The sequence below is a fragment of the Microcaecilia unicolor genome, chromosome 5 (genome assembly GCF_901765095.1).
Source record: "Microcaecilia unicolor chromosome 5, aMicUni1.1, whole genome shotgun sequence".
In the NCBI taxonomy this organism is placed as follows: Eukaryota; Metazoa; Chordata; class Amphibia; order Gymnophiona; family Siphonopidae; genus Microcaecilia; species Microcaecilia unicolor.
In genome coordinates this window covers 170,265,543-170,289,849 of record NC_044035.1, presented here as the reverse complement: position 1 = coordinate 170,289,849, position 24,307 = coordinate 170,265,543, and the positions used below count along the sequence as shown (strand labels likewise).

The following is a 24,307-nucleotide window of genomic DNA, read 5'->3' as shown; positions in this document are numbered from 1 at the left end:
TTAATTTGCCCCAAGGCAACCAATTAACTCGTCCAGGCTCCATGCTTCCAGGCACAGCTCCAGTAGCTGTAGCCTCCAACGAAGTACTCTCCTTCCTCGGTAGGGGTACTGCCCGTAACAATTCCTGCACCACCTCCAGCACCGGTTGTATCTGTGCTCGAGAAGCAGCCAAGGAATCCTCTAGAAGTCTCTGAGCCATTTCCTGCTGCTTTTGGAACTGGTGGGCCATAAAAGACAGCAGCTCCTTCGACTCCATGTCGTCTTAGCCACTGGTACCTGTGAGAAAGGGAAAGACAAAGAACACTCTCCAAGTGCGGTATTACCACCACTCTGGCCCTCTATATCCCCCTCCTCCTGGTTACCCGAGTCCCGTATATGCTTACCGGAACTCGAAGTAATACACGCTTCTTTATCCAGCGGGTTGTTCAGATCATCCCACCACTGCCACCACTTTGTAACCAGGTCCCCCTTCCGGGTGGGAGCCAGGGTGGACCCTGCTTAGCTTTCACTGGCTTCCGTCTGCTTTCCTAGCCAGCCACCGCACTTTCACTTGCTCTCCCTCTCCACCTTGCCAGCTGCTGAGAAAATCAGTCCCACTCCAGCAGAAAGAGCAATCCAAGTTCTTTATTGTTACAGATGTCAGCCTTGTCTAAACACCTCCAATTATCAGCAAACTTTAATCCATTTTCAATTACAGGCTTTTGTTTTAAATTCTCTCTCCCCAAACCTCCAGCCACACTATCTTCACCGCAGATAGTTTTGGAGATTTAGCTGGAACCACCTCCTCTCTCACCTCTTACAGTTTAAGTTCCCCCAAAATGCACATGCCTTTCTGTCTTAAAGCCCTTCCCCCCCTTCCACAGCACTACCTCTTGGGAACAGCCAATATGGTAGCAAGTTGTGCTTTCCAGTTGCTCCCCCACTGCTTTGCTCCCAGCTTCCCCCAACTCCACAACCGGGGCAATGCTGAGGCCACAAAAGCTCTCACCCTGTCTGCACGGGTTAGAGCCAAACCACCCACCTCCATACATTCCCCCCTACCTTCTCCTTCTACCTCTGCTTTATTCCACTCCATCTCCTCCTCCTCCCCAAGCTTCCCCAGCTGTTCCCCATCTCCAGGATCAGACCTCATCTCCCAATCAGTCATTCCACCCTCCCCCTCCTGAGAGTTCAGCTGACCCTGCACTGGCTTCTGGGGAGTGTAGTTTTTCTCCTGCATTACAGCTTTCCCTGGCAGTTTGATCCCTAGAGGGCGCCCTGCTCTCCTAGCTGGGCTGAATGACTGGGGATGATGCCGGCTGAAAGAACCACTATCCCCTCTCCCTCGTACCAGCCCTCCAGAGTGCTCACAAGTGCCAATAACTGATTGTTAGCACCCAATGATTGACACTAATTGCTTCATTACTCAAATAAATTATGTGTGCACCCAAATTTGTATGCGCAATTTTGAGCACCATTTAAAGAATTTGGGGTATGTGTGTACCTCGCAATCCCGCTTCTGATCTGCCCAAACTACACTCCCAGGAATGCCTACAAGCAGTACAAATTGGTACACATATATGTATAAATGGCTGCACAAACTTATAAAAGACCTTTTCTGTATGTGAAACTAGCTTTACATACAGAAAACCTTTATAAAGCTACCATCAAAATGCTCTGATCCCTACATCAATAAAAAAAAAAAACTTCAGCTGTTAACACTTAATATTGATCTTCAATCCATGTGTTTTCCTATCTATAACCCTCACATCAAATTCTGGCCCATGGCTATTACCCCCAAACCCTGTATCAACCCCTCAGTCCTCAGCTCTATTACCCTCAAACCAACCCCTAACCCTGGCTCCTCATTCCCAAGCCCTAGCAGTCTCACCCATAAACCACATATTGACCCCCTGATCCTTGGTTCTGGTTACCACCCCTCCAAAAAAGTGCTGGAAACTGTCATCCATAAACACCACAAATTTCCACTGCTGAACTCTACCACATCAAACCACTCCTGAACCCAAGGCCTGTGACTTCCAATCCCTGGGCTCCTTGACAGGTCACCCTCAACCTCTCTTTTCCCTAGAAAGGGCACACATACAACTCAATGCCCAATTCACAGCACTGTCACCCCCAAATCTCACAGACCTGATTTTGGTTCTTTAGTCCCTGCACTACCCCATCCCCTATGATAAACTATATAGAAGACACTGGTGGTTAGATCCAATACTGCGTTTCCAGGGTAACAGAGAAGGGCAAACTCAAAGCTGGCAGAAAGAAAAAAAGAAAGAATAAGAAACAGAGAGAAGAACTCAAGGGAGAGGACTGAGTGCCACCCTTAGAGGAGGACCACATTCACAGGCCTAGAAAAGGATGGGGAAGAGAGACAAGTGAACTCAGACGAGGGTTCATGAAGGTGGACAAACACAGAGGTGTTGCTAAAAAAAAAAAAAAAAAAAGTACAACAATCAGAAATAGCAAGACAGAAGATGTAGAAGGGGGCCATGGAAGCCAAAAGAATGAAAGGCCAACAGTTTATACTAAGATCCTCACTACAAACTGAGGGTGAATAAAAATGAGAAAAGAAAAGAGAAGAGACCAGAGATACAGGTGAAATCAGCATCCAAAGGTTATCCAAAATGGCTCAATGAGTGGCAAGACCGCTGTTCATAGCATATAGTGGGATTAGAGCTGGTCATTTAAAACCACCTCAGACAGAACAGTGGTAAATGGTGCCAAAGATACTGGATGGACCTCAAGCCTTAATAGCTTCTAGTACGAGAGCTTTGAGAGCCATCAATTGCTTATCAACTACCTTACAAAAAGAAGAGAAAAACAGGGAAAAAGATTAGCAATTGGTCTAGAAGTGGCTGCAGATGCAGACAGGCCCAATAGCAGTTGCTACAATGGAACACAAACAGCAGAAATCACACTGATTGGAAAATCAGTGAGTAGTAGTCCTGAAGCTCCATAGTCACCAAAATGCTTACCCCACAGAGAAACCTACATTATGGAAACGGAGTCAATTGATGACATATAAGTTTATGCACAACCTTTCTGCAGGTTGCTACTTGGCCAACGTTTTGATTAATGAAGACAAGAGGGCCAATAATTCTGAAGAACTAAAAGGAAGCCATTCTGAGCAGCTTAGAGCTGAACACTAAAGTTTAAAGGAGATAGTTTTGAGCAACATGCTTAGAATCTGAGATGAGACTGTACGTGCTCTCAGTGTATGAGAGATTACTGCAAGTAGTAGCTCAGATCTACACAATGTTCTATGGACAAAGTAATCACTAGGAAAAAGAGTGGCTCAGTGGTTTGAACAATGTGCTAAGAATCAGAAAAACCAGGGTTAAAATCTTATAAGAACTTAAGAAAAGCCATGCTGAGTTTGATCGAAGTCTATCAAGCCCAGCACCCTGTTTCCAACAGAGGCCAATCTGGCTCACATGTATTGTATTGTATTAGTGGATTTCTATTCCACTTTTAACCAAAGGCTAAAAAGTGGATTACAAACAAGAATAGTTTCACGTTAGAAGGAAATATCTCTGCAATCAAAATAAAATCACAATTCCTCAACTCGAGTTAACAAGGTTACAATCTTTGCTTTAAATACAGGTAAGTCTTAAGTGCCTTTCTAAGTAAGATGTAATCAGACTATCACTCCAGATCTTAAACATTTTGAAAAACAAATGACAGCTCCCAAATAGATGTATACTTCATATTCTTCATAGAGGGAAAATCCAATGATAACCCCTTCCCATGACCATGCTTAGAATTGGAACACTCTTTAGAGAAAGAAAGAAACAGATGTGTGGCAGAATGAGGTACCATGTCTAAATCTGGTACTGAATTCCCATACACGCAGAAAACAGTGAACTTATATAAAGTTGCCAGGAAGAAAAAAAGGATTGAGGGAAAGAGAAAGTAGTTCTTGGGAGAACTCAGAGGTAGGGAGGAACAGAAATCCACCCCTCAACAAAGGATCACAGCTGCAGGCCTAGTGGAGGAGTGGCCTAGTGGTTAGGGTGGTGGACTCTGGTCCTGAGGAACTGAGTTCGATTCCCATTTCAGGCACTTAACCCTCCATTGCCCCATGTAAGCCACATTGAGCCTGCCATGAGTGGGAAAGCGCGGGGTACAAATGTAACAAAAAAAAATAAATTAAAAGGTGGGTAAAGGATTTACGTCATAATCCACTGTTTCTCCCTGGTTTCTCTTCCTCTGCTTTTAAGACTTGGGAAGTACATGGTTTGACAACATGGGACCAACTATTTGACAAGTCCACCTTGTTGTTGAGTCCTTGACTTGTGTATACCAGCAACCTCAGACACACTATTTTGCCTACACATAGCACTCATTTGATTCATCGTAAATATATTAAATCAAGGTTGGTGGGAAAGGTCTCTCAGTTGGAGAATATTTGTGAGGATTTTCGATCCATGAAACATTTGGTTGCTGCTCTATATAGATAGCTTAGGGACCTGCAGCGCCCTGACCTTAATCATAGGAGGGAACTAGGAGTTACTTATGAGAATACTGATTGGGTGGCAATGGAGTCCCTGCTTCCAAAATTAGCAGTATCAGTGAATATCCAGGAAAACCATGCGAAGATGGTATACCAGTGGTATCTGATAGATTAACCAGATGGTTTCCCACCATCTCCCCTGCTTGCTGGCAGGGATGTGGCAGTACAGGAACCACAGTTCACATTTAGTGGACTTGCTCTAAAGCTAAGGTCTATTAGAAGAGCATTCCAATTTTAAATCTGTCTCCCTTCTGGCCTCCAGGTTCCTTGGCATCTCGGCATCTTTTTGTCAAACAGGTACATTCCGTGTTTTTCCACTTACTCATCTGCTACAGTTGAAGTGCAGGAAGGCTCATCTTTGTGGCGGCCAGGAAGGAGCCAAGGCCCCCTGGTGCATAAGTGGTTTAATAAGCTGCGATAGGGAACACCTAACTGCCACTCACCATAAGACTGTGGCTAAATGGGGAAAAATTTGGGACCTGCTTAAATATAAGATATAAGTATACCAGCACACAAATATATCAACCTCCCTCCCTATTTTTTTGTTTCTTTTATTTTCTAAATGGAGTGTTGGGGGGGGGGGGGGCGTGGAATTTATGAAGAAAGGTTATCAATGCCTATTTTCATTATGTTTTGTCTGTTTGCATTTTGGCTTTATGGTTACGTATGTTTACTTTGCCAGCATGAGCAGTTTTATCATCTGTCCTTTTTCTAATGATGCATTTTGCATTAATGTTCAATTGTTGCCTGATTTATAAGTTTTCTAATAAAGTACCTCTTTGAAATGATAAAAAAAAGGCTGGGTAAAGACAGATAAGGGAACTTAGATGAAGTTTCACTAAGGACACAGAAATAGTCACACAAGTTTTGCTGAAGGAACCTACGGCCAGAAAAAGAGACAGATATTGTAGAGAGAAACCAGGGTAAGCCTAAAAAAGCCCAAAGGGTTGGCCAGCAGTTTCTACAGGAGTCCTCACTAAGATACACTCCAGGATGATGGTAATAGAAGAAAGATAAGGTAACACAAGAGACAAGTGATACACGTTTGGTCCAAAAGAGCAAAAGGTGCCAGGGGGCTGCTTCACGATATCCCCTCTATTTCCACTGCCACCATAACATCAAACACATCCCAGAACTAAAAACATATTAACTCTCCCTTCAGGCCTCTCTGTTTAGAGAGGCTAGATGAGAAATACACAAAATTGTCCACTGTGGATAATAAGTTCTGTACTTTTCTTCAGTAGTGAGCTGATGGATGTTGTATGCTGGGACAGAAGCGTCAATCTTGGGATGCTGAAAACTGTCTCTCCTGCTGCGAGTGTCTCTCGGGCCATCATGCCATAATTTGCTACTGTGCCCTTTGTAGTAATACACACCTAGGAGAAGATACAAACCGTCAACATCTATATACAGTCACTCTCTAGTATTATACTAACCTATGCCAACCACTGCAAAAATAACGATGAATCATAACTCTGCATTTATAAAAGCACTCTAAAAAGAACTGCAGTATGTTTACAAATTAGATCTGAACACTCAGGGATCAGTAAGCATCAATACATGAATAAAAGTAGAAGTAAATACGTGTGTGTATATATTCTGTAAGTTTCGTGTGTTACATGTGGGATCTGTCATTGCCCCGCCCAAGTATATGCCCCCTTGCGTTTACATGCCTATCTTACAGAAAACCGCTAAGTGCATAGCTAGCACTTATGTGCATAACTGTAACTTTCACGTGCACAAGTGTTAGTATAACTTATGTGCGCATTTGGCGCCTAATTTTAGGCAACCTGTTATAGAATAAAGGGGTTAGATTATAAATTACCTGAATCAACACAAGTATGCCCATGTATTAAGGTTAGACCTTCCTTAAGGCTCTCCTGTAGAAGGCCAAAATGAGAGGCATGAAAGCCCAAAATGGAGAAATTATTTGTTTACTGAGAGTCACTAGTTTTTGAGACAAAGCATGTTCCCATATTAAGGCCTTCTTCATGGAGGTCATCACTGAAGGTTGAGTGTCTCTCTGAATATAGTGGGGGAACACTGCAAAAGTGGAGGACTGTTTGCCACTACATCAATAAATACCAAAGGAAGGAGTAGTGTGGTCAGCAGAGCTCTTCGGAAAGAAACCAGCAAGACGAGGAATATAATGGATAAGACCTTTATTCTTCAGGACCCGACACAGCACTGTGTTTTGGCATAAAGCCTACATCAGGGGTCTGTACTCGAAATCACTGAAGGATATATTTCAATATAATCACTGGAAAACAGTCTCTGATCAGTTTCCGTTCCACCGACCTGCCATCGCAGCGACCGTCACCAAGTAAGTTTTATGGCTGCGCATAAAATTTAGGTGCGAACATTTGCACCAACAAAAACTGTCTACGTCTAAATTTACATGCACAGCATCATTATTCTGTAATTATATGCATAACTCCAAGCCATACTCCTGTTCCGCACCAAAACACCCATGACTGTCCCCTTTCCGCACTTTGTTTCAGGCTGTGCGTAAAATTTAGGTGAGGCTTACTTTACACAACACCCAATTAAATCTAATTAGTGCCAATAACTGTTTATTAAAAAGTCTATTGACACTAATTGACTTGTTATCCTAATAAATTGGGTGCATAAATCAGGACTGCGCCTAAATTTGTGCGCGCAATTTTCAGCAACCTTTATAGAATCAGGGTGTTAATGTATGTCTATGCCAATCTTCAGTTTTAAGTTTGTCATATTTGTTTTGATATTTAAGGTTTTTTGTTATTAGTGTTATTAGGCTTTGATATAGCTGTGGTTTAATTTGTTTATACATGGTTTGAATATGTATTTATCATTTTACTAATATGTTTTTATGTATATACTAGTAAAAAAAGGCCCGTTTCTGACACGAATGAAATAGGCGCTAGCAAGGTTTTCCTCGGAGTGTATATGTTTGAGAGAGTGTGTGTAAGAGTGACTGTGTGAGTGAGAGAGAGAGAGTGAATGTGCGAGTGTGTGTGTGTGACAGAGAGAGAGTGAGTCTGGGTGCGAGTCTGTCTGTGAGAGAGAGAGTTTGTGTGTGAGAATGAGTGTGTGCCACGGGTCCCCACCCCCACCCCCCTCCGAGTTTCAGGGTCACCCTCCCTCAGAGTTTCATGGTCCCTCCCTCCCTCTCTACCATAGTGCTTCTGCCGTCCACCAGCTAAGTCCTGACCTGACCCACAGCCAGCAGGAGCTCCCTCATACTGTCTCACTCACAGACATCGAGAGGCAACGGTGGGGCTGACGCAGCCACGGGCACTCAGCATGATAAAGTTCAGCTCCCGTTTTTTTTTCTGCGCGTATGCAGCTGTCAGCTATTTCCGTGTGGCTTTCACCGCCACACCGCCTTTCTTGTTTTCCGAGTTCTTTGCTCGCTCGGCCACCAACCGCGAGACACATAGAGGGTAGGCGGTGCGCAGGGTCGCTTACAACTATTTGCGTTGGTTGGCTGCCTTGCCTCTCACTGTTCCGCCCTCAACGTCATCGCGTTTTGACGTGAGGGCGGGACAGAGAGAGATGGTAACAGACTGACGAACCTAACGAACCCTTCAATTCAGTGAAGCCACGGAGTCAGCTTCAGAACATTGGCAGTGGAAATTATTATAGTAGATGTGTTTGCCTCTGAAGCAACCCTTGGCAAAACATGGCCATGTCGGACATCTGTTTTTAAACAACCTGAAGCAAGTGTAGTGAATAAACAGAATTTTTTCCTTTTTATCAGTTTACTGTTCTTTTCTACCATGTAGGATCTTGTTAGCCGGCTGCCTTGTTGTTTCTTGAGATCCTCATTTATAGTGCATTCTGTGCTACATACGCTAGTATTCAATGAACACAAGTAGCACCTACTTGTCCTCGTAAGGTAGCATTTACATAGGCACCTACCCATCGTGTCCTGTTATAAAATTACCTTCTAAGGGAGGCAATTATGTCGCCCACGCAAATGAACATGAGCTGAGAGAACTCTGATCCAAGTCCCTAGATAAATGTTCTGTAACTGCTCCAGAATCACCCATTTGCTAACAGAGAAGTCATCATATCTCCACCAAACAATGCCCCTGGAATTTCTACATGCAACTTGCATATAAGTACGTACAATTCTGTCAGCAAACATATTTATAAAATTGTGTGGCTAAATTTGCCTATATAAATGCTATTTTCCTCACGAGGTACAGCTAACCATGATCTGGGAAATTTGATAGCTATTCTTTGGGGAATTCTGCACAACTGTATAATGTAGAATTTAGAAAGGGTGATCCACCTAAGTGGATGAACGCTAACTCCCACGTGAAAATAACAGCACAAAAGAAAAGTGGGAAATGGACCAATGACTCCAGGAGAATGGGAGATATCTCCCATTCTCCTGGAGTCATTGGTCCATTTCCCACTTTTCTTTTGTAATGTAGAATTTACACAGAATTCTGCAAGGAGTAGGAGGAAGAAGCAACTGCTTGTATGGTTTGCTGCTACCTCTGCACCAATTACATGGCAAGAAGAGGAAAACGACTGCACATCAGGTCATATTCTCCTCTTCTGCCACCCTAGGCCTGATTGTTGATTTCAACTGTGGTGAAAATGAACAGCTGTGGGATTCAGATCAGCATTCTGATTCTGAGCAGCCGAGGACAACAAAAAGAACAAGGCCCATATGCAGCCATATTCATCCTCTTGACATGCAGTTGGTGCTGGAGAGGGATAAAGAGAGCAAGCTGGGAGTGGTACCAGGGAAAGGGAGAAGGAGAGCTCAGGGGGAACAGAGAGGGGAGCTTAGTGACAGAGACAGAACTGGGGGTCTTGCTGGCAGTTAATAAGAACTGATGGAAGCAGAGAGGGATGGGGGAAGAGGGTAGAAAGAACTAGTGGGCAGTGAAAGAGAAAGAGTATGTGTGTTTTGGAGGCTCAAACATTCAGAAGAAAAGGGAATCAAGCCTAGGGTGGGGTTTTGAAATAAACTGGGACGACAGTGAGCTAGGTAGGGTAGAACCTGAAGTGTGACACTGGTCAAGCTTGAGGAGGGAGAACGTGGAGAGGGAGGGGGAAGCTGCCAGGTCCAGGGTAAGGAGGTACCAGGGTTTACTATGGGGGAAATCCTGCACACACAAAAAATGGTGCAGAAGTTGAAAATGTTGTAAGAAGAATTTTCACAATTTTATGCAGAATTACTCCAGGTATAGATAGTGGCAGAAGGCAACATGTTCAGCAGACAGAAGAAAATGGCTTGAAGGAAAGCCAGATCATCTGGTTGGGGTGGTTCAGGGTGGGTTCACCCAAAAAGAGCACTGATGAAGACAAAGCACATCGGGATATTTCCCTGCCAAGAACATAAAGCCACAACTGTCCTAGTGAAGCTGCAAACGATGAGTTTAGAGATAATCTGAGAGGCTGTGGCTGCTGTACTGGGGAACATTGGTCAACTATCAGGCCAGGTCTCGTCAATTATTAAATCAGTCCCATCTACAACAGCTCAAAGTGAGCAACTACAATTGTGTGCAAAAGTTTATGAACCCCTGTTCAAATTCTGTGCTCCAACTGAATCACCAAATAAGCAGAAGCTGACAGTTTCACATGGTTGACAGCCAAACACCTTTCTGCAAGTTTTAATACAAAATATTTACTTGTAGTTTTTTTTATAGATTCAAAATGACTATGGCAGGTGCAAAAGTTTAGAGACCCTTTCAATTAGAACTCTGTAACACCTCATTTGGCAGCAATACCAGCTTCCAACATTTCCTGTACCAGCTGAGAAATTTTCTCTTCTTTCTTTTGGAACATTTCCTCCTCTTCCTGCTCAGAAATATTCTTAGGTCTTTTTGCAGGCGTTCCATGTCTGAGATCTCAGGACTGTGAAAGTCAGTCCAAACCTTCTATCTTCCTCTATAGATACTTCATTGGTTTTAAGGTACAGTAGGCTTCTCTTCCTTGTCTTGATGAGCTATCGTTTAACTTTTGTATCTAACATTTATTTAGTTATATATTTATTTACACAGCTTCTGTACCGCACTATCCACAGTGCTAGGCCGTTTACAAAATTAACATACATAATAAAATCAGGATACAAAACAAAAAAAAAGTTAAAATATGAGATCCAAAATCATAAATTCACAGTAACGACTCAATTCAAATCTGCATCTTTCAACAGAAGACTTGCTGAAATAAGGTAGCCTACAACTGTCATAGAACTATAGATAGTTCTTCAAATTACATAAGTTTTCCAAGAGTGTATTCCACAATTTAGCCTCTTCAACACAAAAAAAAAAACCCTTGATATTCTTCTAATCGAGTATGTTTAACTGAGAGAATATCCAATAAGAATTTGTATGCTGACTGTATTGGACAAGGTGGAAAGTAAATTCTCAGACTCGTTGCCAATATTAATGGGGTTTTATGATTCAGTGCTTCGAAAATAAGTGTCAGAATAGTAACATAGTAACATAGTAGATGACGGCAGAAAAAGACCTGCACGGTCCATCCAGTCTGCCCAACAAGATAACTCATATTTGCTGCTTTTTGTGTATACCCTACTTTGATTTGTACCTATGCTCTTCAGGGCACAGACCGTATAAGTCTGCCCCGCACTATCCCCGCCTCCCAACCACCAGCCCCACCTCTCAACCACCGGCTCTGACACAGGCACAGACCGTATAAGTCTGCCCAGCACTATCCTCACCTCCCCAGCCCTGCCTCCCAACCCCGGCTCTGGCACAGACCGTACAAGTCTGTCCAGCACTATCCCCGCCTCCCAACCACCAGTCCCGCTTCCCACCACCGGCTCTGGCACAGACCGTATAAGTCTGCCCAGCCCTATCCCCGCCTCCCAACCTCCAGCCCCGCCTCCTGATCTTGACTAAGCTCCTGAGGACCCATTCCTTCGGCACAGGATTCCTTTATGCTTATCCCACGCATGTTTGAATTCCGTTACCGTTTTCATTTCCACCACCTCCCGCGGGAGGGCATTCCAAGCATCCACTACTCTCTCCGTGAAAAAATACTTCCTGACATTTTTCTTGAGTCTGCCCCCCTTCAATCTCATTTCATGTCCTCTCGTTCTACCACCTTCCCATCTCCGGAAAAGATTAGTTTGCGGATTAATACCTTTCAAATATTTGAATGTCTGTATCATATCACCCGTTTCTCCTTTCCTCCAGAGTATACATGTTTAGTTCAGCAAGTCTTTCCTCATACGTCTTGTAACGCAAATCCCATACCATTCTCGTAGCTTTTCTTTGCACCGCTTCAATTCTTTTTACATCCTTTACAAGATACGGCCTCCAAAACTGAACACAATACTCCAGGTGGGGTCTCACCAACGACTTATACAGGGGTATCAACACCCCCTTTCTTCTGCTGGTCACACCTCTCTTTATACAGCCTAACAACCTTCTAGCTACTGCCACCGCCTTGTCACACTGTTTCGTCGCCTTCAAATCCTCAGATACTATCACCCCAAGATCCCTCTCTCCGCCCGTACCTATCAGACTCTCCCCACCTAACACATACGTCTCCCGTGGGTTTCTACTTCCTAAGTGCATCACTTTGCATTTCTTCGCATTGAATTTTAATTGCCAAACCTTAGACCATTCTTCTAGCTTCCGTATGTCCTTTTTCATGTTTTCCACTCCCTCCAGGGTGTCCACTCTGTTACAGATCTTAGTATCATCCGCAAATAGGCAAACTTTACCTTCTAACCCTTCGGCAATGTCACTCACAAATATATTGAACAGAATCGGCCCCAGCACCGATCCTTGAGGCACTCCACTACTTACCTTTCGCTCCTCCGAGCGAATTCCATTCACCACCACCCTCTGGCGTCTGTCCGTCAACCAGTTCCTAATCCAGTTCACCACTTCGGGTCCTATCTTCAGCCCCTCCAGTTTATTTAAGAGCCTCCTGTGGGGAACCGTGTCAAAAGCTTTGCTGAAATCTAAGTAGATTACGTCCATAGCTCGTCCCTGATTCAGTTCTCCTGTCACCCAATCAAAGAACTCAATGAGGTTCGTTTGGCACGATTTCCCTTTGGTAAATCCATGCTGTCTTGGATCTTGCAACTTATTGGCTTCCAGGAAATTCACTATCCTTTCCTTCAGCATCGCTTCCATTACTTTTCCAATAACTGAAGTGAGGCTTACCGGCCTGTAGTTTGCAGTTTCTTCCCTATCACCACTTTTGTGAAGTGGGACCCACATCCGCCGATCTCCAATCCCTCGGAACCTCTCCCGTCTCCAAGGATTTATTAAACAAATCTTTAAGAGGATCCGCCAGAACCTCTCTGAGCTCCCTCAATATCCTAGGGTGGATCCCATCCGGCCCCATGGCTTTGTCCACCTTTAGCTTTTCAAGTTGTTCATACACACTCTCTTCCGTGAACGGTGCTCTATCCACTTCAATCTCATTTGTACTTTTTGCAGTCCATCGCGGTCCTTCTCCAGGATTTTCTTCTGTGAAAACAGTACAGAAGTATCTATTTAGCAAATTTGCTTTTTCTTCATCATTATCCACATAGCGGTTCGCAGTATCTTTTAGTCTCACAATTCCCTTTTTAGTCATTTTCCTTTCACTAATATACCGGAAGAAAATTTTGCCACCCCTCCTCACATTTCTAGCCATTTGTTCTTCCGTTTGCGCTTTCGCCAGTCGTATCTCTCTCTTGGCTTCTTTCAGTTTCATCCGGTATTCCTCCTCGTGTCCCTTTTCATGAGTTTTTTTGTATTTCTGGAACGCCAACTCTTAGCCTTATTTTCTCAGCCACTTGCTTGGAGAACCATATCGGTTTCCTTTTTCTCTTGCTTTTATTTACTTTCCTTACATAAAGGTTCGTGGCCCTATTTATAGCTTCTTTCAGTCTGGACCACTGTCCTTCCACTTCTTGTATTTCCTCCCATCCCATCAGCTCCTTCCTCAGGTATTCCCCCATTTTACTAAAGTCAGCATGTTTGAAATCCAGGACTTTGAGTTTTGAGTGGCCACCCTCCTCTTCAGCCGTCATATCAAACCAAACCGTTTGATGGTCACTGTTGCCCAGGTGGGCACCCACTCGGACATTTGACACATTATCCCCATTTGTGAGTACCAGATCTAGCGTCGCTCCCTCCCTCGTGGGTTCTGACACCATTTGTCTGAGTAAAGCACTTTGAAAAGCATCCACGATCTCTCTGCTTCTTTCCGATTTTGCATCTTGAATTATATACATCATTTGATCAGTAGCCAATGCAATCCTAATAATATTGAAGATATACGGTCAAATCTTGTTGTATTAGATAAAAGCCAAGCTGTCGCATTCTGTGCAAGTTGCATTGATTTTAACACATTATTTGGAATGCCCAGAAATAATGAGTTACAGCAATCAAATAATGGAATTATCAAAGCCTGTACAATCTTTCTAAAATTATCTCTGATAAGTTTTCTAAATTTAATACTTTTAAATTTGTAAAAAATATTTTTTAACCAGTATTCTAAGATAAGTTTTAAATTAAAGAATGGAATCTAAATTGATTATTGCAATTCTTTATATTTGGGTATGTTATCCTTAAGGGTTCCAGGCTCTGCAAGTCATCCAGAGTGCAGCGGCACATTTGATTACTAAAGTGTCTACATCAGAACATATTACTCCAGTATTGAAAAAAATTACATTGGCTGCCTGTTATATTTAGAGTTATATTTAAGGTTCTTGTGTTGATACACCAGCAAATATATGGGATTGTTCCTGATTATTTTTCTAATGTTTTAAAAATGTACAAGCCAGGACGATCGTTAAAAACTGAGAAATCTAAACAGCTCTGTTTGCCTTCTCCAGCGATGTATCACTATGCAGATTGCTGGTCCTCTGCTATGGAATGGTTTGCCTGGGCATTTAAGATTGTGTGATAATATTCAGCATTTTAAACGATTTTTAAAGACTCACTATTTTTTAAAGGCCTTTCTGGAAGAATGAAGCGTACTGAACTGTTTTTCAGCTAATTGGGTCGATGTATTAATTATTGTTTAAGCATTTTTATTAATTGTATGATGTTTTTCTGTTACCCGCTTTGGGTACAGGTGGGATACAAATAAAGTAAATAAATAAAATAACTCAAAGATATAAATATCCCTTTAGTACGAGAAATTAAATATCTCCTATCATTAATTCTCACAAGTATGACACATCTGACTTATCTGAAAGACTTAAAATTTGAAAACTGTAGAAAAAGTGATACTGAAGCATTTTATCCTGCTCAGTCAGTCTTTCAACCTGACTTTACCACTGAAACTTTACTATTGGCTATTCAAGATTCCTTGAAATTGTGCTCCAAGTAGGATTTTGAGGCCTTAGGGCTACAATCAGATTTGAGAATAGCTTTTGGTACTGTGCCCCATTATCAACAGAACAGAAAGCTCTATTCGCTCTCAAAAGAGCAGCCTGACCCTTGTAAAAGACCCATGGGTCCTTGTCAGGCGAGACAAGGCCATGAATCAATGAGAAACGCATCAATCACACATATACAAAACTGCTTTTCACAGTTCCAGGAACAGCTTATCAGGATAGAAATCAGGAATAACTGTCAGCATATGTTAAAATGTAAATAAAATTAAGCAATCTCTTAGCCATAGAAAGATGGAACACGATAGTAAAAGAAGACCATCTCCCTCATTCTGTAACAGGTCACCTAAAGTTAGGTGCCAATTGTGCATGTAAGTTACAGATTACTAGCACTCACACATGTAACTTTTACAATTACATGCGTAATTGCAAGCTGTGCATTCAGTGGTATTTTATCGTTTATGCACACAGCTGCCTTAGTGCATAAATGCAAGGGGCTATTCACAATGGAAGGAGCATGGGCGGGATGTGGGGGGTGTCCAACACTTACACATCTAATTTACAGAATACTATTGGCATGGCCTAAATGTAAGCACCTATATGCCGACTTACACGCATAAGTGCTCTTATATAATACGCTCACAGCCCATGTAATTTGGGTGCCTAACTTGTACTGCCCAGTAATAGAATTGCTCCCTCTATGTCCTCTCCTGCCCATCCACATCAATTGCTCTGCTCTTTTATCCCTTCCTCTCCCTCAAAACATATCAGTGTTTAATTCATAAGGTACTGAATTGTCTCCACCATCTCTACTGGAAAACTGTTCCAAGGATTCACCACTGAATAACCCCTATCCTGCCCACGAAGGTACAGCATAGGCAGTACCCTGATAAAGCAAACCGCCTCATTTATATACCATGTACTGTTGTAATAACCTCATCACCTCAAGAGTAGGATTATAGAACATCTGTCATACAGAAGGGCTCTATGTATAGCAGGTATCTTAGTTTACAGACTAAGTTTGTACCTGAAGCAGTAGCAGGCTAAGTGGCTACAGATTGTTCATCCAGTTCAAATAAAGGCGAGAGAGAGAGAGAGACTAGCTGGAACCTCCTCTCTTGGGTGCCTTGGTAGTAGGGGAAAGGGAGGCATGCACCATCTTACCCCAAAGCTTTCAAGTTACCCAGTTCCAGGAGGGAGATTTCAGGGCAGTCCTGGATTTCTGCTAAGCTCATCCTGTTGCATAATGGGACCCACAGCACTGATTTCAATGAGAACAATCAAGGACTACAAATGCCAAATTGCTTTGGGATGTAACTTTACAACTAGAACTGGCCAACAAAATCTTCCTTCTTGAACTGATAACTTGGCAGGTCTGTATCCCTCACCTCAGGTAGCAAATTGCCTTCAGCTGCCCCTGCATAGTGTGCAAAAAATAAATCCAGCCTCCCCATGCTCATTGATGCTTTGGTTTGACTATTACTAATTATTTCTAAAGTGCTATGAGGGGATTTGGATTTAGCTCAGGTCTTTTCAGTAATAGCTTGAGGCACATTATATTCAGGTACTCTGGGTGTTTACCCAAGGCAGTGGAGAATTAAGCGACCTGTCCAAAATCACAAGCAGCTTCAGCCATATGCCACACTACACAAGGACGTAAAATGACAGTCCCAGCTGCAAAGAGCTTATGGTCTAATCAAGACAAAGCATATACATCACAAACTAGAGCATCTAGAACAGCATTTCCCAAATTGTGTGCCATGGCAAACTCATGAGGGAGACGACACTGCACATGACATGCCAGCTTCTGGGCGGAGCATGCTGTCATAACACGCCAGGATATGGTGATGTGTAGGGAATGGCGATGACCAGGCCAGAAGTTGCAGAGTAGGGCGGTAGGCAGCGCTTGCTGATCGGCCTGCGAAGTCGCAGGAGAGCGTGGGGACTTTTGATCCTTCCCCTTAGCAGGTGGCCGGCAGTGCTGAGGACTGCCATGGCCAAGGCAGTCGCTTATTTTTATGAGCCGGACATGGGGAACTTTCACTATGGTGAGTGCCAGGGCAAAAGGGTGTCCAGAGGGACGGAGCCATGAAGGCCACCAAGGAGGTTTAATGGGGGCCACTGTTCTAGTGCACGCTATGCTTCTAAATACTGACCTTGTATGACTGTATAGTGGTGTCTGCGACTGTACCTTGTCCGCATTGCCAGGAAAGATACAGCAGTAGCCCTTTATTGTTATACTTAGAATCGTGATAACTAGAGGAAAGTTCTCTAAGAGGAAGAGTTTCTTTTAGGCATATTTCTAATGCAGTTTCCAGGGGCTTTCAGAACTGAGGAATTCTTAAGAATTGTGCTGGCAACCCTATCAATAAGCTGAACTTTAGGTATTTCTTTTGACTTAGAAGCGCTGTGAAAAAATTACTGACACACTAAGGGCGCCTTGAACCGATAAAGTTTGGGAACTACTGATCTAGGAGAATGTAGGATAACACACAGATGTGCCAGATAAAACGGGTGTACAGATAGATGATAATCAATGCAGAATCAACGCATTTGCAGGTCAGCAAGATAAACTGCATGTTGAAATACACAGGGAACCAATGCAATAGTTTTAAGAGAGTGGTTACATGGTCATAGCAATATACAAGATAAGTTGTTCATCTGTTCTTTGAATAAAGCACAGCGAAGAAAGATGATTTTGCGGGAGTAGGTCGCATTATTTTAAGCAAAGGTGATGGAAGTGATAAGCTTTTTAGTGGCATGCTCAGAAAGAAGGGGTATATTTTAGTGATCTGAACAGAAAGAAATGATCTATTTGGTTTAGATTTATGCAGAGAGAGAGAGACAAAGATGGCTGAGATTATGAGCTGAGGGAACAGGAAGTGACTTGTCTAAGACTACAAGGAGCAGCAGTGGGATTTGAATCGCTCTATCTGTAACAAACTCCCCTATATCCAGGACCTCTTTATCTCGCGTCACCTCCATCTGCTCGCCATAACAGAAACCTGGCTCTGCCCTGATGACTCTGCTTCAGTCGCAGCCCTGTGCCATGGCGGTTATCTATTTTCACATACTCCTCGCCCTGCTGGCCGTGGGGGCGGTGTTGGACTACTTCTCTCTCCCTCCTCCAGATTTCAACCCCTTCTTCCACCTCAATCTCACTGTTTTTCCTCCTTTGAAGTCCACTCTATCCGCCTTTTCTCTCCTCTGCCTCTTCGAATAGCGGTCATTTATCGTCCCCCTAATAAGTCCCTTTCATCCTTTCTCAGTGACTTTGACGCCTGGCTTGCCTTCTTCCATGATCCTTCCTCTCTCATCCTTGGTGACTTTAATATTCCTGCTAATGATCCTTCCAACTCTTATATTTCCAAGTTACTCGCTTTAACGTCGTCCTTTAATCTCCAACTATGCTCCACCTCCCCCACTCATCAAAATGGTCACTGTCTTGATCTCATCTTCACCTTCTAGTTTCCTTGCCTCTGATCATCCCTCCTCTGATCACCATCTTATAACTTTCACACTTAAATCTCCTCCCTCCAAGTCCCGTCCTATCCTATCTAATTTATCTAGGAATCTTCACGATATTGACCCTTCATCTCTATCCTCCCATGTTTCAAACCTCCTCTCTACTGTGGCACCATCCACGTCTGTCAACGAGGCTGTTTCTTCTTACAACAATACTCTATCCTCTGCCTTAGACACTCTTGCACCTTTGAAGACCCGCCCTGTAAGGCGTACAAAACCCCAACCTTGGCTGACTTCTAATATCCGCTACCTACGTTCCTGTACCCGCTCCGCCGAACGCCTCTGGCGGAAATCTCGGGCCCTTGCTGATTTCTTACACTTTAAGTTCATGCTGACCTCCTTCCAATCTGCTCTTTTACGTGCCAAACAGGATTATTATATCCAACTGACCAACTCTCTTGGCTCTAATCCTCGACTTCTCTTCACCACATTGAACTCTCTCCTCAAGGTGCCCCCTCCCCCAACTCCCCCTTCATTATCTCCTCAGACCCTTGCTGAATTCTTTCACAACAAGGTTGAAAAGATAAACCTTGCTTTCTCTACCTCACCACCTCTCCCTCCACTAGTCCGTTCCCCTCTCTCTCCTTCCCCTCATTCCCTTTCCTCCTTTCCTGAAGTTACTATTGAGGAAACTACACTTCTCCTTTCTTCCTCAAAATGTACCACCTGTTCCTCTGATCCCATTCCTACCCACCTTCTTAATGCCATCTCTCCAACTCTTATTCCTTTTATCTGTCACATTCTCATCCTCTCACTTTCCACTGCGACTGTCCCTGCTGCCTTTAAACATGCTGTGGTCACACCTCTCCTTAAGAAGCCTGCACTTGACCCTACTTGTCCCTCTAATTACCGACCCATCTCCCTCCTTCCTTTTCTCTCCAAATTACTTGAGCGTGCTGTTCACCGCCGCTGCTTTGATTTTCTCTCCTCACATGCTATTCTTGACCCATTACAATCTGGTTTTCGCCCTCTCCACTCAACCGAAACTGCGCTTACTAAAGTCTCCAATGACCTATTACTGGCTAAATCCAGAGGTCAATATTCCATCCTCATTCTTCTTGATCTTTCCGCTGCTTTTGACACTGTCGATCACAGCATACTTCTCGATACCCTGTCCTCACTTGGATTCCAGGGCTCTGTCCTTTCCTGGTTCTCTTCCTACCTCTCCCTCCGCACCTTTAGTGTTCACTCTGGTGGATCCTCTTCTACTTCTATCCCTCTGCCTGTCGGCGTACCTCAGGGTTCTGTTCTTGGTCCCCTCCTCTTTTCTATCTACACTTCTTCCCTTGGTTCATTAATCTCATCCCATGGCTTTTCCTACCATCTCTATGCTGATGACTCCCAAATCTACCTTTCTACCCCTGATATCTCACCTTGCATCCAAACCAAAGTTTCAGCGTGCTTGTCTGACATTGCTGCCTGGATGTCTCAACGCCACCTGAAATTAAATATGACCAAAACCGAGCTTCTCATTTTCCCCCCCAAACCCACCTCCCCGCACCCCCCGTTTTCTATTTCTGTTGATGGCTCTCTCATTCTCCCTGTCTCCTCAGCTCGAAACCTTGGGGTCATCTTTGACTCTTCTCTCTCCTTCTCTGCTCATATCCAGCAGACCGCCAAAACCTGTCGTTTCTTTCTTTACAACATCCGTAAAATCCGCCCCTTTCTTTCCGAGCACTCTACCAAAACCCTCATCCACACCCTTGTCACCTCTCGTTTAGACTACTGCAATCTGCTTCTTGCTGGCCTCCCACTTAGTCACCTCTCCCCTCTCCAGTCGGTTCAAAACTCTGCTGCCCGTCTCATCTTCCGCCAGGGTCGCTTTACTCATACTACCCCTCTCCTCAAGACCCTTCACTGGCTCCCTATCCGTTTTCGCATCCTGTTCAAACTTCTTCTACTAACCTATACATGTATTTACTCTGCTGCTCCCCAGTATCTCTCCACACTCGTCCTTCCCTACACCCCTTCCCGTGCACTCCGCTCCATGGATAAATCCTTCTTATCTGTTCCCTTCTCCACTACTGCCAACTCCAGATTTCGCGCCTTCTGTCTCGCTGCACCCTACGCCTGGAATAAACTTCCTGAGCCCATATGTCTTGCCCCATCCTTGGCCACCTTTAAATCTAGACTGAAAGCCCACCTCTTTAACATTGCTTTTGACTCGTAACCACTTGTAACCACTCGCCTCCACCTACCCTCCTCTCTTCCTTCCCGTTCACATTAATTGATTTGATTACTTTATTTATTTTTTGTCTATTAGATTGTAAGCTCTTTGAGCAGGGACTGTCTTTCTTCTATGTTTGTGCAGCGCTGCGTATGCCTTGTAGCGCTATAGAAATGCTAAATAGTAGTAGTAGTAGAGAGTCCCCGATTCTGCTCTAACCATTAAGCTACTCCTCCACTTCTGCTCTTTCCCTAGTAGCTCACTGTCCTGTCTCCTTTTTCCATGCCCTCACTCCTGTATAACCTTCTCCTGTGTTCTCAGTCCAGTCACCCTGCCTATCTCAGTTCCTGTCACCTTTCCCACAACCCTTCCTCTCCCTGCTTTTACTTTTTCTTTAGCTTCCCCACCCGCTTCCAAAGACGATTGCACTGGCAATCCTCCTTGCTGTATTGATATTGCCCCCAATGTAGTGGAGACTGGGGATGGGGGCAAGTGAAGGGCCGGGTGCACATTTCCCAAAGCTGACATATTATATTTAATAAATTCAGAAAAAAAATACTTTTCCTATACCTTTGTTGTCTTGAGCATTGCTTTGATCCTAGTGTCTCTCTTCTGCTTTTCTCTGTTTTCCTTAACTCTGTGCAAGGTCTCCTATACTCTTGACATTTCTTCTCTTATGTCCAGCATTCATCTTTTGTGTCCCCCCTATCCATCCTGTTCAGTGTGTCCCTGTCCTATCCTCCTCCCTATGTTCAGTATCTTTTCTCTGTGTCCTGTCCAGCATACCCCTCTGTCACTCTATCCCTCCCCTTGTGTCCAGTATCGCCCCTCTGTCCATGTCCGTGTTCCCTCCAGGACCAGCACCTTTTTTGTCTCTCTGTCCCTCCCCATGTCCAGTTTCTCTCTTCTTTTCATCCTGCACCCCCTAACCCCTCACCCCACATCACCCTCTGTGGTCTGATATCTCTCTCCCTCTGTTGGTCCAGCATCTGTCCTCCTCTCTCCCGTTGCACCACAGAAAGGTGGTATATGAAATCTATGATCCCTCTAGTCCAACCTCTCTCTACGCTCCCCCCCTCCATAATGCACCATCTCTCCCCTCTCTTCCCCTCCCCTTTGCTCCAGGTCTCTCTCGTTTTTTCTCTGCTCCCATCCCAGGTCCAGCATCACTCCCCCTCGAACCCCCCCCCCCCCACCAGCCAGTTCGCCATCTCTCCATCCCCCACCCCACCATACCTACATATCTCCCTTCCTATTCCTCTCCCCTAACCTTCCCCCCCCCCCCCACGCAGCCATGTGGGTCTAGCATCACACCAGCTAGCCCCACCAGCCAGAGGCAGGTTCCAGTGCTCTCTCTGCTGCATGTGGAGAACTGGTAGGGAAAGCTAGAGGAATACTGGACTCGGAGGGGGGGGGGGGGGGAGTAAGATGCAACTTCAGTCAGCCCCTACCATTGGGCAGCCCTGGGCATTTTGAAGGACTTGCTCAATAGTAGTTACACCCCTGCTCTAGTCCCACCTAAAGCCTGCTAGCACTCAACAGTTTTGTACTGCGGCCACTCAGCTTTATCGGTTCTTACTAACCATGTTTATATGCTGAGTAGAATGAGATTATCTTTAAACACGGTGAAGTTACAGACTTTTTAGTATGACCACCCAGTGATTTTCGTGCATTCAAAAATGTTTGCACTGTAAAACTTCCGTAATTTGAAAAATGAAACCCAACAACAATTGGGGGTACCAACTTACTGTGAACGATGTCAAAGTGACTTGGGTTTTTTGGGGGGGAGCAGCATCTGAGGCCTATCACAAGCTCAAGCAAAAGCCGCAAATAATCGCCGAAATCAAGGAAGCGCTGCAGATTATCTGAGACAGCCTGTCACAGGGACCAATCAACAAGACTTAAGAACTTTCCAAAGTGACTGAAGGCCTGTGGTAAAGCTGGGGTGGCACTTTGAGTATTCACAGTGACACATTGTTAATTGTATCTTTTAAATGACATTATTTTATTGTGTTTTAGCTCAAACATTTTAAACGTGCAAAAATTACTAGATAATACTAAAATGTCAGTAATATCAACATAGCTTTAAGATAACTAAATAATGTTTAATAGTAATACATATTGGAGCTGGCAGAACACTGGGGAGGAATGGTGAGTCCTGTCCAGCATGCATTTGCATGCCAGCAGGCCCCCATCCCCCCCAATGGGCCACCCCTCGCAGGAGCCCCCGAGCTCCACCCCAAGCCAGTGACATGGGTGTTGGAGGTCTAGCGGACCTCCGATCCCCCCCAAAACAAGTTCACGGATCTCCAGCCCCCCCTAACCTCCCCTCACACCACAATAAAAAAAGCTCTGGTAGTCCAGTGGGCTGCGAACACAAGCCCTCCAACCGTGGTGGTTTTGCAGCCCCTTCTCCCGTACCTGAGTGGCGGAGGGAGTAGTACAATCCCTCCTTTTCTAGCACCGCCTTGAAAATGGCAGCGCAGGGCTGGGTGCCGCCATTTTCAAGGCGGCTGTGGGCGGGGAAGGAGGCTGCTAGACCACCAGGGTGGGGGGGCTTGTGTTCACGGCCCACTGAGCCACCAGGGCTTTTGTTTTGGGGGGGGGTGCAAAGGGGGGGTTAGGATCTACCGGATCTCCAGCCCACCCCCCCACCCCCGTGAACTTGTGTCGGGGGGGGGGTCGGTAGGACTGGAGGTCTGCCGGACCTCCAGCACCCGTCGCTGGCTTGGGGGGGGGGGTGTAGGGGTTTGGGGGGGGCACTAGGCCACCAGGGCCTTGCATTGCAGGGGGGTCTGGGGGTCCCATCGACCTCCAGCCCCTATGTTTGACAGGTCTGGGCTTTTGACAGCCCGAACCTATCCAATAAGTGCAGGAGGATTGGACACAACCCTCCTGCACTTTTACCCTATGATCAGAGATAACAGCGTGCTTAAATTTGCACACTATTATCTCTGATCATAGGAACAGTAAAGCTCCGCGCTGTTCCAGTGCTGTTTTTAGAGCGCTGTTTGGAACAGTGCAGGGCTTTTGATCATCTGCACCTTAGTGCAATATATTCTCTCTCTCCCATCTTCTTTCTTAGGTTTATGGCATTTGCATACAGACATTGCAAATATTTGTTGTTCCTATTTACAACTTGCTCAGCAGTTGAAACTGATAATTAGTAATCTTTAAAAAGCAGACAGATATTAAAGATAGCAAATTATCACTGTGAACTGTTGAGCATGTTGTAAATAGGAACCACAAATATTATTTGAAACGTCTGTACGCAAATGCCAGAAGACTAAGAAAGAAGATGGGAGAGTTAGAATATATTACACTAAATGAAAAGACAGATACAATAGGCACCTCTGAAACCTGGTGGAAGGAAGATAACCAATGGGACACTGTCATACCAGGGTACAAATTATATCGCCGTGATAGGGTGGATCGAATTGGTGGAGGGGTAGCATTATACATTAAGGAGGGCCTTGAATCAAATAAACTAAAAATTCTGCAGGACACAGAGCACATATTGTAATCCCTATGGATAGAAATTCCATGTGTAAAGGGGAAAAGAATAGTGATAGGAATGTACTTGGCCAGGATGAAGAATGCTGAAATGTCATCAGAAATTAGGGAGGCTAACAAACTGGAGAACACAATAATAATGGGTGATTTCAATTACCCTGATATTAACTGATTAAATATAACATCAGGGCATGCCAGGGAAGCAAAATTCCTTGATGAAATCCAGGACTGCTTTATGGAGCAGTTGGTTCAGGAATCAACACGAGGGGGAACAATTCTA

General features: G+C 44.4%; 1 protein-coding gene across 1 annotated transcript in view; it reads right to left on the bottom strand.

Moving 5' to 3' along the window:
* SETD6 (SET domain containing 6, protein lysine methyltransferase) overlaps positions 1-24,307 on the bottom strand; it is a 107,079-nt gene that overhangs the window by 68,940 nt on the left and 13,832 nt on the right. Inside the window, exon 3 of the mRNA XM_030203592.1 lies at positions 5,742-5,886. Coding sequence (XP_030059452.1) covers positions 5,742-5,886 — 145 coding nt within the window. The remainder of the gene's footprint in view (positions 1-5,741; positions 5,887-24,307) is intronic.